The following is a 14,793-nucleotide window of genomic DNA, read 5'->3' as shown; positions in this document are numbered from 1 at the left end:
ACGGCTCCGCCTCCCAAGCCTCCTATGGCTCTTCTCCCTGAGCCTCCTATGGCTCTTCTCCCTGAGCCTCCTATGGCTCTTCTCCCTGAGCCTCCTACGGCTCTTCTCCCCGAGCCTCCTACGGCTCTGCCTCCAGAGCCTCCTACGGCTCTGCTCCCAGAGACTCCAGAACCTTCTAGAGCTCCGCCTCCCGAGCCTCCTACAGCTCTGCACCCCGAGACTCCAGAGCCTCCCGAGCCTCCCTCGGCTCCACCTCCAGAGCCTTCCAGGTCTCCGCCCCTAAAGCCTCCTACGGCGCCACCTCCCTCAGCTCCGCCTCCAGAGCCTTCCAGGTCTCCGCCCCTAAAGCCTCCTACGGCGCCCCCTTCCTCGGCTCCGTCTCCTGAGCCTCCCTCGGCTCCACCTCCAGAGCCTTCCAGGCCTCCGCCTCTAGAGCTGCCTACGGCGCCACCGCCCTCGGCTCCGCCTCCTAGGCCTTCCTCTGCTCCGCCTCCTACGGCTCTACTCCCAGAGACTCCAGAGCCTCGTACGGCTCCGCCTCCTGAGCCTCGTACGGCTCCGCCTCCTGAGCCTCGTACGGCTCCCCCTCCTGAGCCTCGTACGGCTCCCCCTCCTGAGCCTCGTACGGCTCCGCCTCCCGAGCCTCCTACGGCTCTGCCCCCAGGGACTCCAGAGCCTCCCAGGCCTCCTAGACCTGTCCCTGTCCTGTGGCCGCCTCCCAGGCCTCCTGGGCCTGGACCTGTCCCTGTCCTGTGGCCGCCTCCTGGACCTGTCCCTGTCCTGTGGCCGCCTCCTGGACCTGTCCCTGTCCGATGGCCGCCTCCCAGGCCTCCTAGACCTGTCCCGGTCTTGTGGCCGCCTCCCAGGCCTCCTAGACCTGTCCCTGTCCTGTGGCCACCTCCCAGGCCTCCTGGATCTGTCCCTGCCCCTTGGACTGCCCTCTTGCCCTTGTGCCTCCGTGGACTGCCTAACTGCCCCTTGTGCCCCCTTGGTCTGTCTCCGTGTCCCTTGTGCCTCCTTGGTCTGTGTCCCTTGTGCCTCCTTGGTCTGTGTCCCCTGTACCTCCTTGGTCTGTCTCTGTGTCCCTTGTGCCTCCTTGGTCTGTCTTTGTGTCCCTTGTGCCCCTTTGGTCTGTCCGTTCTCCCCCTCGTCTAGCCCCCCCTCTCCTGGAACTTTTGTTTGCTTTTTCTATTTTTTTTTTGTTGTTATTTAGGACTGTCTGGAATCCGGTCCTTTTGAGGGGGGATTATGTTACGTTCCTGTGTTGTCTGTCCCGTGTTTTCTGTTTTACTCAGCACTTCACACTCCATGTCAATTTCCTTGTGGTCCAGCCCGTGTTTTCACTAGTCCCTGTCTAAGAAAACTACACTTCCCATCTTTCCTTGCCCTCACCACCTGCTAGCACTCACTCATTGTGTTCACCTGCTTATCGTTTAGTTCCGTCACCTCTGTGTATATAACCCTGTTTATTTCTCCATTCCCCTGTCGGTCTTTGATGTTCGTGGACGCCTGTTACCCGTGCTCTCTGTCTTCATGTACTTCCCGTTGAACCCTTTGTATGCCCTCCGTGTTTTGTTTTACCTTTTCCCATCGTGGATGTTTTCTTTGGGTTTTTTTTGTTATTCAATAAAGCCCTGCATTTGGATCCTCTCTCCTTGTCTGCCTTCACTTACATTCGTGACATGAAGCTGTCAGCCGAGGACAAGTGGGGCGTCAATTTCTAAAAAAACTAGAGACTCTGATGTACTTATCATCTTGTTTAGTTGTACATCTGGCCTTCTACATCTCTTAATGTACTTGTTAGAGTCAATTGTTCTTTGTCTTTGAAGACTGTAGTGTTCACCTTTGTATGAAAACTTCAGTTTTTTGGCAGTTTCAAGCATTGTATAGCCATCATTCCTCAAAACAATGATTGACTGATGAGTCTCTAGAGAAATCTTTATTTTTTGCCATTTTTGACCCAATATTGACCTTAAGACCTGCCTGTCTATTGCATACTGTGGCAACTCAAAAACAAACACAATGAGTAAAACACAATGGTGGTGGTGTAGTGGTCTAAGCACCATAACTGGTAATCTGGGCCTGTCAAATATGTTTGATCAAATATGACTTTTTTCCAACAGGGATGGTGCTGTTTATATATCAGTACTGTCCTGACTATACTTTGTGATCAGTTGAATGCCACTTTGGTGAATTAAACCAATTTCCTTCCGAAACAGCAAAATCTGTATATTATTCCAAACTTTTGGGCCACCCAGTGTGTATAAATGTGTGTATATATAGGATTTACAACTATATATTATGCTTTATATTTATATATTCATATTTACAAGTATATATTCGTATTTTATATAAGTGTTTCCTGCTGTGTATATAATTATATATGCTGTAGGTATATATCATTAATAATAATTAACTCTCCGTTTCACTTAATGATCTCGGTAATTGTGCTGACTGTCTCGAGCATCCTCACCACGGGAACAGCAGGTGGAGCGCGCGAGGCAACGGGGCTCCAGAAGTTTTGCCATTCAAACTGTACGCTGGGCGGAGCCACCGGACAGGGAGCCGACGCAGCGGAGTCGTTGCTAAAACTTGGCTAGTGTCGAAGCCCTCGCTGGTGTCACCGAGGCGCGTGTCACACCGGCATATAAAGTGACCTCGCGCCGTGTCTTTATATCCTGTCTCGAATATACAATTGCGCTTCACGAGCAGCGGTGTCACAGCGCTCGTGAAATATTCCTCTTTTCCTTACTCTCGTGACTTGCAGCGGGGCACATGAGAGCTTCAAACATCTGTACGGTCTGAAACAAAGACGTGTTTCTGCGAAAGAGAGAAACAGACAGGCTTCAGTGGTTCCTGGAGAACAGTGAGATGCAGTGAGAGACTTGCCAGGCTCTTTTCACTTTGTGTGTCACTGATGGATCGGCTCGTCGACTCCTATGAAGAACACACATATTAATAATTATAAGGACAATGGATAACTTTTTCACCGAGGTAAGTTTTTATGTAAAAAAAAAAATATATATATATATTGTATTTTTGTCAGTATATGTGTGCAAGAGCGATGTTCTGCTATTTCTGTCCTATTGAACAAAACTCATGAAAGTTGCTTTTACAAGTTCAGTTGCTTTGTAGCCTACTATGAAAATTTCCAGGTGTATATTTTTTCTCTGCTGTTGCTCTTTTTCATTTCGTTTTTTAACGTGTTGTGTGTGCGCGTGCGTATGTGTGTGTTATTAATGTGTGCGCGTGCGTATGTGTGTGTTATTAATGTGTGCGCGCGTGCGTATTTGTGTGTTATTAATGTGTGCGCGCACGACTCGCTCAGTCATGGCCCGGTTCTCTAACGGAGCTAAGCTGTTTGGGCTCCTGCCGTTTGGGACGGTTCCCAGCGAAGCACGCAGGCACTTCCTTATCTTTCTTCACGTTTACCTCTATATCCCGCTTCTATTATTAGAAGTCCAAACATAAACCCTCAGCACCCTCACCTTAGCACTCGCTGAATTAACAAATAGTAGGCTATTGCACTTAGCATCTGTTCAGTGTTTATACCTCTTTTAACAATTATTATGATAATACAAATAACTTATTGCATTTATTAGAATAATAAATATGACTTTATTAGGCCCTTTGATGATGATGATTATTATTATTATACTTTGTAATATTATTTATATTTATATTATTACAATATCGTATTATTATTATGTATTTTATAATATAATAATAATTGTTAATGACATTATATTATTGATATATTCTATTAGCATTATATAATAGTAATAATGTATTTGAATAATTAGAATAAACTTATAGAATGATAATAAAATAGAATGCTAATTAAAACAATATTACTAACTATTAAATAATATAATTAGGCTATAATTGTTGTTATAGAATGGTAATAGAATATAATACTAATAATAAATTACTATAATAACTATATAATAATAATAATAATAAAAAAATGCTAAATATAATTAAATTAATCCATGTTGTAAAGGTAATTTTGGGTTAATGCATGTCAGGACTGGTAATGCCAGATATCAGATTGTAGAATTATTCATCCTGGTGACCTGATTGTGACATGAGCGCGAGATGACGATCAGTAGCTCGAGCCGCTCCCTTTTGAGTCACAACTGAACGCTCCCAATATTGGCTAGAGGCGGATCGTTATGACATTCAGAAGGAGCTGTTCACCTGTAAAGTTGTGGCTCTAATGAAATAAATCCATTCAAAACACAACTCACCTGCTCCGACTCAGATATTTGCTATATTTTATGTATTAAGAGTTTCGTGGTCATGAAGGGAAGCACAAAAAAGCAGTAAGCTGCATGAGCACTGTACCAACTTTTCACATTAGTGTCAAATATCCACATGCTGCTGCATATCTAGCGGGCGAATCGGTTCTGAACAAAAGGAGATGTGTCTTTAAAAAGAGACAGAGCAGATTAAACCGAAACATGCGAGTGGAATGCGGAGAAGAGCTTGTGAATGACTTTCTCACAGACAACTCTTCTACAGTTCATGACTAACTAGTACATATATAGAAAAAGACATATTTAATGTTATTATGCTTTGGCAATGTAACATGTCTTTTTTTTTACCATCTGAATCTGAAAGAGACAGTTTTCACCCAAAGCTTTTATACATGTATAACCTCAGAGAGAGAGAGAGAGGGAGAGAGAGCATGATTTCTGTCTCACACATAGCTCTTAGAGAGACCATTTATTTTCTCATACTAACTGCCCTACTTTTAATTTCTTCAGCTTTTTGGTTTAGCTCGGATGCACATGCACAAATTTGTTTGCACTTATGGTTGCAGATGTGCATGTTTGTTTTAGGTGTGTTTATATGGCTGTGTTTGCATAGCAGTGTCACAAAGGTTAATGCCTCTTTGCAGTTGCTGTAGGCGGAGTTTACGCAAAGGTAAAGCTCTTCCTGTGAGGTGGCCAATCAGAGTCGCAGGTAAAGTTTGACATATTTAGCAGAGAGGAGTGACACTCTGGGAAAATAAACACACCAGGTTATTGGTTCTTTTAGAGAGAGCAGTCAATCAGAAAGCAGAAAATATGAGTTTTTGAAATAGATTAAATCTCATTTCTTCTTCCTCTGTTTGTAAAGCTGCAGGTGCAATAGTGAGGTCTCAAATACTCAGAATTCACTTTGATTTCTCTTGAATATGAAGGATTTAACTCTCTGTCTCCTTGCTTTTTTTCTGCTGCATTGCTGTTGATATTTAAGCAAGTTTAAGTTCTTAAAAGGGAAATCAATGTTAACCCTAGTGAAATAGTGAAACACACAGAGGGGGTGGATCTTAAGCCCAAAGTATACTTCGGTTAGACACGTACAGGACGTATGATGCAAATTTAATTATCAGCCGAGTGCTCGAGCACTGAACACATGCAGCCTGATTTTTTTAACAGCGCATACAGGGGCAAAAATTTCATCAAAATGTTGGCGGAGACAATAAACATAACAATTCTCAAGAGCAATTTCTGAAGGGGACACCAAGGTTTTTTTTGTTGTTGCCCCGTTTGCATTTGTATTATTTTATTTCTTAAACAATTATTGTAAGTATATATCATTATATTATTTACAATACACATATTTTAAAGATATTTTAGGGGGGGCAACCCTCAGATGGGGGGGACAATTTCCGCCTATGAGCGCATACTCAGAATGCGAATGCGCCAGGAATTATTTGCACTGAGTAGTGGGTCCACAAGGTGGCAGCACTCACATTTGAGCCATTGCTGTCACAGAGAAGATGTGCACGTGGGTGTGAGGAGGTCAAAAGATACCTGTATTTGTATAACTTTGTATAATCGTGTCTCAATTCCTGAATAGAAATAGTCCAGTATCTCATAGCAGTTGTATAATGAAGTTGTCAAATAAAGTGTACTTTGAAAGGCTGAGCATTTGACTGTACACAGATGCTAAGCGTTCGTGTCAAAACCAAAGTACCCTGGCCATGAAACACTTCATATATGGCCATGAAACAATTTATATATCAGATAAATTGATAAAAGTCTTCATTCCAAAATTAACATGTATAACATCAGAAAGGACACATACATCAACTCAACTTTAATGCAGATATCCTGTTTGATTACAATATTTGGATTCATTATCGATCCATATGGGTATATTTCAGTTATAATGTCCCTTTTGCTTACATATTAAATAAATTCTCTCCCAGCTAATGTATTAATTATACAGGGGACCTTCTAACTAGGTACATTACGAAAATATAAATTTTACTACTGATATGTTATTAGTTTTTCATCATTTTGGTCACATTTTGGCTTTTTAAAAATGAACAAATCCATGTATTCAATCAATAAATAAGATATTAGATCTCAGATTTTTGTTTCATGCTTATGGTTTAATTGCATAGTTTGTACAATTTAAATGATTTGCTGAATACATGCTCAAAGCGGTACTGTCTCTTTAAGGAAACCCTGCATTTCTGTAAAGGGCATAGAAATGGGTGCATGTTAAAGAGGGAGGACTCGATGGCTTTATCTTATCTGTACCTTGCATGAGTAGAATTAAATGTTTATTTTTTTGTTGATTTTGACTTAAAGGCTCTCATTATTCACTTACCCTGATGCCATCCCAGATGTTTATGACTGTCTTTCTTCAGCAGAACACAAATGAAAAAGATTTTCAGAAGAATATAGATCTGACAGGTCCTTATAATGATAGTCCAAAAATCTGATTTACACAGCAATAAAGTAATCCACATGACTCCAGTTAATCAATGAATGTCTTTTGAAGTGAATCGAGACCTTTGTGTAAAATATAAATAGATAATTAAAATGTTATTAACTAATAAAAAGCTGACACGAAGCGTGACGTAAGCGTTTCGGTGAGTTCACGCAAGAATTCGGAAGCAGCACTTATTTACAACAGAAGAAAGAACATCGCACAAGAGTTCGGCCATTTAAAACTGCATCAGAGCCCTGGATGTAAAAGTAAAGTTCAAACATTTTCATTATCGACTTTTTTTACATGAACCTATCGATGTCTAAATGTGACTTTTGGACCATCAAAGTGCTGGCACCCGTGTACATCCATTATAAGGTCCTGACAGAGCTCTCTCTGCTTCTGCTGAAGAAAGACAGAAAGACAGTCATACACATCTGGGATGGCATCAGGGTAAGTGAATAATGAGAGAATTTTCATTTTTGTGTAAACGATCCCTTTAAAAGAGACATTATTCATTGACAAATGGGTTGCTTGGATCTCGTCTTTGGACACACACACACACATTACACAGAACAAATTTACTGTCCTCAGGTATTTTAAGGATCTTGCTGCTGAACACTCCATCACTATACAACACAATTACAAATACACACACACACACACACACACACACACACACACACACACACACACACACACACACACACACACACACACACACACACACACACAAGGGAGTCAGGTAATCCTTTTTGTTACACAGACACACACAGACACGCATTAAATCTTATGAGTAGCTTAATGATTACACAGCACAGTGATTCAAAGCTGCTTGTAAACAGGAGTCTGATACTCGGAACAGGAAAACCACCTAGTATGTACACTAACTGAGAGAAACTGGGAAAGAGAGTGAAAGAGTCTAGGAGAGAACTGTTAGTGGATTAATTTTGTATTTATCCATTTGTTCTGAAAGTTAAAGAGTGCTCCACATTTCTGCTCCACATGTCTTTCAATGTTGCTGGAACAACACTCTCACGTCAATAAACACATGCACACAAATACTTGATTGCTTTGCTGGTTTGTTTGTTCACGAATGACTAAAGCATTATAATTACTAAACAGAGAGAAAGAAAACGCATAAGAAGAGAACTTCCTGATATGATTCATCACAATTAAATCTTTATCATGCTTCTAAGCTTTGACCAGGTGCAGACAAAGACCATGCATGAAGATGGTCTTTGTCTGTTTTCTGTGTAAGTTTATATAGTCCACATATCTTACCATTCACTCTCATCGTGAAGTATAAACACACATTTTTCACTGTAGAAGAGAGAAAGAGAGAGAAAACAAGACTGCATTTGGAAAAGTAGGTCATGTAGCAATAAAGACGAGTGTATGTGTGGGTTTTGGGGGGTTGCTTGGTGAGAAAGTTTGGTTAAATTTGTTTTAGAAAACTGGTCTGAACACCAAACTTAAACTTTAACATAACATGAGAGAGATGAATTTGGGATCTTTGGGATGAAAGTATGCATAAATGCCCTTCATCACTGGCCTGTCTTCCTGTTGACCCAAACGATATCTGATCCCTCACTTCCTGCAGCCAGATGAGAGAAAGAAAGAGAGGGGGACAGACGGAGACAGAGGGAGCTATGGAGAAGTGTGTGTGTGTGTGTGTGTGTGTGTGTGTGTGTGTGTGTGTGTGTGTGTGTGTGTGTGTGTGTGTGTGTGTGTAAAGCACTAAACATGCTCAGTAAGCAGCATTGAGATTAGAGTAATTCTGGTGTTTTTCATCCTTTACTCTGCCCAACCTGAATGTCCTCCAAAAGTCTGATATTATTTTAAGAGTTTAGGAACACAATACAAGGACACACACACAGTGCACTTTTTAACTTCAAAGTGAGAGGTTTTTCAAAGGTTTTTCTTTTATCTGAACATGAAAAGAAATTAGGATGGTTGATATTTTATTTGGGAGTTTTGCATTAGTTTTGTGAGTGTTTGATGTTTTCTTTGGATACTTTGCTACCTGTGTAAATTTGTGATTCCCTTGAGCCATCAGTTTTAGCACTGGAACTGAGCAAATGCCCAGAAAAGCTGGCAGACACATCTTTCTTTCTTTCTTTCTTTCTTACTTTCCCAAAGAACTATCAATTACAAGTCAGTGCAGACGTTTTGTACATACTTCTTGTACAAATTTAGTTTTAAACACTAGTTTAACACAAGTTAATCTCAATGGACAGCATTTGTGGCATGATATTGACTACCACAAACATTTATTTTGATTTGCCAAATTTACAACTTTGTTGCCATGATGTTGATATATCAAAAAACCCTAAAACAACCGTAAAAAAAAATATGATTTTAACAATTTTACAGCTCAAATAATAGATTAGAGTTTTATCAGAAGTATTAATGTAAGTGCTTTTATAACATTATTCATATTCATATTTCTGCCTTTAAACCCTCCAAAAATTGGTCCCATTCACTTCCATTGTAATTACCTCACTGTAACCTCGATTTGTGCTTTTTTTTTTAATAAAAGGACGGACGAGTCTAAATAATTTTTTGTTGTAATCAACATTGTGCCACAAATGCTGTGGATTGAAGTTGTATTTAACCCAGAATTTTCCTTTAACTGAAATCGTATTGATGAGTGAGAGAGAGAGAGAGAGAGAGAGGTCTCTTCACTGTTATTAATGTTATTAGAATATTTATATGTTGGGTAGTTAACAAATGAACATGATGTATGTACATATTTGCATAAGTAAAACTGTATAGTTTTAGGTGCTGATATTGGTCTCCTACTCGTTTAGGTTTTTACTCGTTTAGGTGCTTTTAGTTCATGTCACAGTCTTGCTGTGTGTCTAATGATTAAAAAAATACTTCATGTTGTCCCTCATTTAATATGACTTTATCATGAAAACTGCATGCAAAATTATTATTAAGTAGTTTTAGAAGGAGTTTAATATGTAAGACAGCATGACATTTCAAGCAATTAAGCTATTTTGATACACCAACAGTTACCAACCTCCACATGCTAGCATCCACACAAATAAGTAAAGCTCTGACTTATTTGAATCTTAGTACTGCAATGTAAAAAAAATTATTTCTATTAAGTGGTGGCATCACTGAATAAATAAACATGGAAGTACAGTAGCTCCACACAAACTTTACAAATGTAATTTGGAGGAGGTAAAAATGTCCCTCATTCTATCTTTAAAATGTCTTTATTACTTCCTGTTTGGTTCTGATTAGCAACATTTTCAAGAATCCCAATAGATTCCCCATTTAGTCACTCCACCAAACACAATAATTAGAGACATATTATACATTCTTTTAGTAATATGTATTTTCACAATCAGTCATTTTTTTAAATAGACCCCAATTAGATTGTTTATATATATATTTACATTATGTAGTATTTCTGTCCACATTGTTCATTGTTAATTTTTGTATTTCACAGCTCATAAGGACAGTGACATTGCAGGACAATTTCCACATTGCAGTTTGAAATGCTAAAAATTTTACAATTTGAATAGATATTGTTATGTTTATGGACAAACAATCTGTTTTCTTTGCTATCCAGCCAATGAGGCCAGCGAAATAAGGCCTACGTGTCAACTGCCCATGATCATAAATGTGTACTGCAGTCATAAACTGGTCAAGCAGTTTTAATCTTCTAATGTTTGCAGATAAACACAAGACACATGCTAAGCTGTTTAACTTCTGTCCAGGATCTGACACACTAAGCAAAACAATGAACGATTCGTAGTCACATTTCTTAACATTAGACAAAGTGTGTATGTGTTGGTCCGAACTAACCTACTGTAGGGTGTAAAGAAACTGTTGAGCTCATCGTTAAGCACTAAAGTCAAACATTGGGAAACTTAGTGCTCAGAGATGGAGAATTGGATTAGAGGCCCAGAATTCCAGAGATAAACTTGGTTTAGGGAGAGAAACAGCTTCCTGTTTGTGCGGGTTAGAGATGCACTAACTTGATGAGGTTGACTCTGTCTTTCGAGGTTTTAGAGTCATTTAAAACTAGAGAAAAGATGTCTTTTTCAATTATAAACTTATATGTTGTTATTTTAGGGTGTCATATGCGATCGTATTTTAGTGCTCTTTGTTTGCAATTTCCATTTGTATGCATGCGTTACGCCGGAGTTGGTCAACGCATGTATTAGATAGAACAGACGCTAAAACAATAATAATTAAAATAAAGAAACATCCCATCTCCATGATGCACATCGTCACATTTTTTAATCGTGATTTATCATGCCACGATTAACCGTTACACCCCTAGTTATTTTATTAGAGCTGTCAGATTTAGTGCATTAACGCATGCGATTAATTAAAAAAGTTTAACGTGTTAATTGCGATTAACGCATTTACAGTTAATACGGCATAAACATTGGTGTGGAGGGCGGAACCTTTGTAATGTGTCCGCCCGGGGTCATTACACTGCCGCATACTTCACAAACAGACACAGTGCTAGAGCCCTTCTACCAAGATGAGCCTACACACTTAGCATAAAACAGCACAACGTGGGGGTCCCATTGACATTCTATGGGCGGTACTGTCGTAATATTCTCCTTTGATAGAGACGCAGAGGTTGTTATCTTAGTAAATAAAATAATCTCTGACAGTGCTTTCTTGTCAGAGATAAAATGATGGAGAAAGGAGCTCTTAGCGCTGTTTAATGTACAAAACAAGCCCAGATGGGACTTGTAAGGTGCATTTTAATTACCACAGAATCAAGCCAAGTCTTAAATATCACCTAAAAGCAGAATGTGACATTTTTGTCTGGAAGGGCTTTTCATGGTTTCAAAGTGGCGCTGCTTCCCTGATGCAAATATTGAATGCAGCTTCACGATTGTTGTAACAAAGCAGAAAAGCAAAGTCTACCGGCAGATTAATATTGCAGTTTTAGAGACTAAATGCCCATTGCAATGAATAAGCAACCAATGGGGAGACTTTGGGAAACGTTTAATGTTACTCGAATAGAGCTGTTCAGCTTGTAGTCCAAAAACCCAGAAGAGAATTCGTCATGGGTTCCCTCTGGATTTTCCTATGTGTTTTTGTACTTATGAGTAAAATAAAGTCTGTGGTAAACTTACTTTATTATACACAAACTTTTGTTTTACAACATAAATTACACACTTTCATACCTCAAACGTGAATCTTGAAGCCGTATTGAATTACATACTTTAAAAAAAACACACAGTAGCTTAATAATTCACGTTTTAGGTATGAAAGTGTGTAATTTATGTTGTAGAACAAAACAACCACGTATTGTCAAATAAAGTTTACAAATAAGTTCAAAAACCCCATTATAAAAACCCATAGGAAAATCTTGAGGGAACACATGGCAAATTAGACTTCCGGGTTCACCTACAAATTGACGTCATGGCTGAACAACACTATTGGTGCTATTTTAGTGAATGTTTTGTGGAAGGCTTTGTTTGGAAAATGTTAAAGCATTATATTGTTACATATTGTTCTGATTTATTTCCTAAAATGGAAATAAATGCATTTTAACAAGAACGTAAATATATATAATGTCAAATATCAGCACTTTCAAATTCTGTGATTAATTACTATTGACTACAAACAATTATGCAATTAATCATGATTTAAAAAAATGTGGGGATACTCACGAGTCCCCGGCTGAGTGCCACTACGTTGGAGTTTACCCCGGTGGACGAGAGGGTCGCCTACCTACGCCTACGGGTTGTGGGGGGGGGGGAAACTCTGACTGTTGTCTGTGCATATGCACCGAACAGCAGTTCAGAGTATTCGGCCTTCTTGGAGACCCTGAATGGAGTCCTGAATAGGGCCCCAGTAGGGGACTCCATAGTGATGCTGGGTGACTTCAACGCACACGTGGGAAATGACAGGGACACCTGGAAAGGCGTGATTGGGAGGAACGGCCTCCCTGATCTGAACTCAAGTGGATGTTTGTTATTGGATTTCTGTGCTAGTCATGGATTATCTATAACAAACACCATGTTCGAACATAAGGATGCTCATAAGTGTACGTGGTACCAGAGCACCCTAGGCCGAAGGTCGATGATCGATTTTGTAATCGTGTCGTCGGATCTGAGGCCATATGTTTTGGACACTCGGGTAAAGAGAGGGGCAGAGCTGTCAACCGATCACCATCTGGTGGTGAGTTGGGTCAGAGGGTGGGGAAAGACTCTGGACAGACCTGGGAAGCCCAAGCGAGTAGTGCGGGTGAACTGGGAACGTTTGGAGGAGGTCCCTGTCCGCAAGATCTTCAACTCACACCTCCGGCGGAGCTTTTCAGGCATCCCTGTGGAGGTTGGGGACATTGAACCGGAGTGGGCAATGTTCAAAGCTTCCATTGCCGAGCCGCGGTGGAGAGCTGCGGCCTCAAGGTTTTAGGTGCCGCAAGGGGTGGTAACCCTCGAACACCGTGGTGGACACTGGTGGTCAGGAAGCCGTCCGACTGAAGAAAGAGGCCTTCCGGGATTTGTTGTCCCGGAGGTCTCCGGAGGCAGTTGCAAGGTACCGACAGGCCCGAAGGGCTGCGGCCTCGGCCGTGAGGGAGGCAAAGCAGTGGGTGTGGGAAAAGTTCGGAGAAGCCATGGAGAAGGACTTTCGGTCCGCACCAAAGTGCTTCTGGAAAACCGTCCGCCACCTTAGGAGGGGGAAACGGGGAACCATTCAAGCTGTATACAGCAAAGATGGGACGCTGTTGACCTCAACTGAGGAGGTTATTTGGCGGTGGAAGGAACACTTTGAAGAACTCCTAAATCCCAACACGCCCTCTATGGTAGAGGCAGAGCCGGAGGATGATGGAGGATCAGATTCTATTTCCCTGGGGGAGGTCACTGAGGTAGTCAAACAACTCCGCAGTGGCAAAGCCCCGGGGATTGATGAGATCCGACCAGAAATGCTGAAAGCTCTGGATGTAGAGGGGGTGTCATGGATGACACGCCTCTTCAACATTGCGTGGAAATCTGGGACAGTGCCTAAGGAGTGGCAGAACGGGGTGGTGGTTCCCTCTTCAAAAGGGGGATCAGAGAGTGTGTGCCAACTACAGGGGTATCACACTTCTCAGCCTCCCTGGTAAAGTTTACTCCAAGGTGCTGGAGAGGAGGGTTCGGCCGATTGTCGAACCTCAGATTGAAGAGGAACAATGCGGTTTTCGGTCCTGGCCGTGGAACGACGGACCAGATCTTTACTCGCAAGGATCCTGGAGGGGGCCTGGGAGTATGCCCATCCGGTCTACATGTGTTTTGTGGATCTGGAGAATGCGTATGACCGGGTCCCCTGGGAGAGACTGTGGGAGGTGCTGCAGGAGTACGGGGTGGGGGGTCCCTTCTTAGGGCTGATCCAATCCCTGTACGTCCAAAGCGAGGGCTGTGTCCGGGTCCTCGGCACAAAGTCGAGTTCATTCCATGTGGGGTTGGTCTCCGCAAAGGCTGCGCTTTGTCACCAATCCTGTTTGTGATATTCATGGACAGGATATCGAGGCGTAGTCGGGTGGGGAAGGTGTGCGGTTCGGTGGGCTGGGGATCTCATCGCTGCTTTTTGCAGATGATGTTGTCTTCATGTCATCATCGGTCCGTGACCTTCAGCTCTCACTGGATCGCTTGGCAGTCGAGTGTGAAGCAGCTGGGATGAGGATTAGCACCTCTAAATCTGAGGCCATGGTTCTCAGCAGGAAACCGATGGAGTGCGTACTCCAGGTAGGGAATGAGGTTTTGCCCCAAGTGAAGGAGTTCAAGTACCTCGGGGTCTTGTTCACGAGTGAGGGGACAATGGAGCGGGAGGTTGGCCGGAGAGTCGGGGCAGCAGGGGCGGTATTGCACTCGCTCTATCGCACCGTTGTCACGAAAAGAGAGCTGAGCCGAAAGGCAAAGCTCTCGATCAACCGGTCAATTTTTGTTCCTACCCTCACCTATGGTCATGAAGGTTGGGTCATGACCGAAAGAACTAGGTCGCGAGTACAAGCGGCCGAAATGGGCTTCCTCAGAAGGGTGGCTACCCTTAGAGATAGGGTGAGGAGCTCAGTCATCCGTGAGGAGCTCGGAGTAGAGCCGCTGCTCCTTTGCG

General features: G+C 41.9%; 1 protein-coding gene across 1 annotated transcript in view; it reads left to right on the top strand.

The window, feature by feature from the left end:
* The first annotated feature begins 2,847 nt into the window (after window positions 1–2,847).
* Window positions 2,848–14,793, top strand: part of LOC127649766 (unconventional myosin-X-like) — a 79,725-nt gene continuing 67,779 nt past the window's right edge. Inside the window, exon 1 of the mRNA XM_052134994.1 lies at window positions 2,848–2,994. Within this exon, the coding sequence (XP_051990954.1) occupies window positions 2,974–2,994 (21 nt within the window). The 5' untranslated portion in view covers window positions 2,848–2,973. The remainder of the gene's footprint in view (window positions 2,995–14,793) is intronic.

The sequence above is a fragment of the Xyrauchen texanus genome, chromosome 9, assembly GCF_025860055.1.
Source record: "Xyrauchen texanus isolate HMW12.3.18 chromosome 9, RBS_HiC_50CHRs, whole genome shotgun sequence".
Taxonomy (NCBI): Eukaryota; Metazoa; Chordata; class Actinopteri; order Cypriniformes; family Catostomidae; genus Xyrauchen; species Xyrauchen texanus.
Note: the sequence above shows the minus strand (reverse complement) of the source record. Positions and strands in the feature narration are given on the sequence as shown.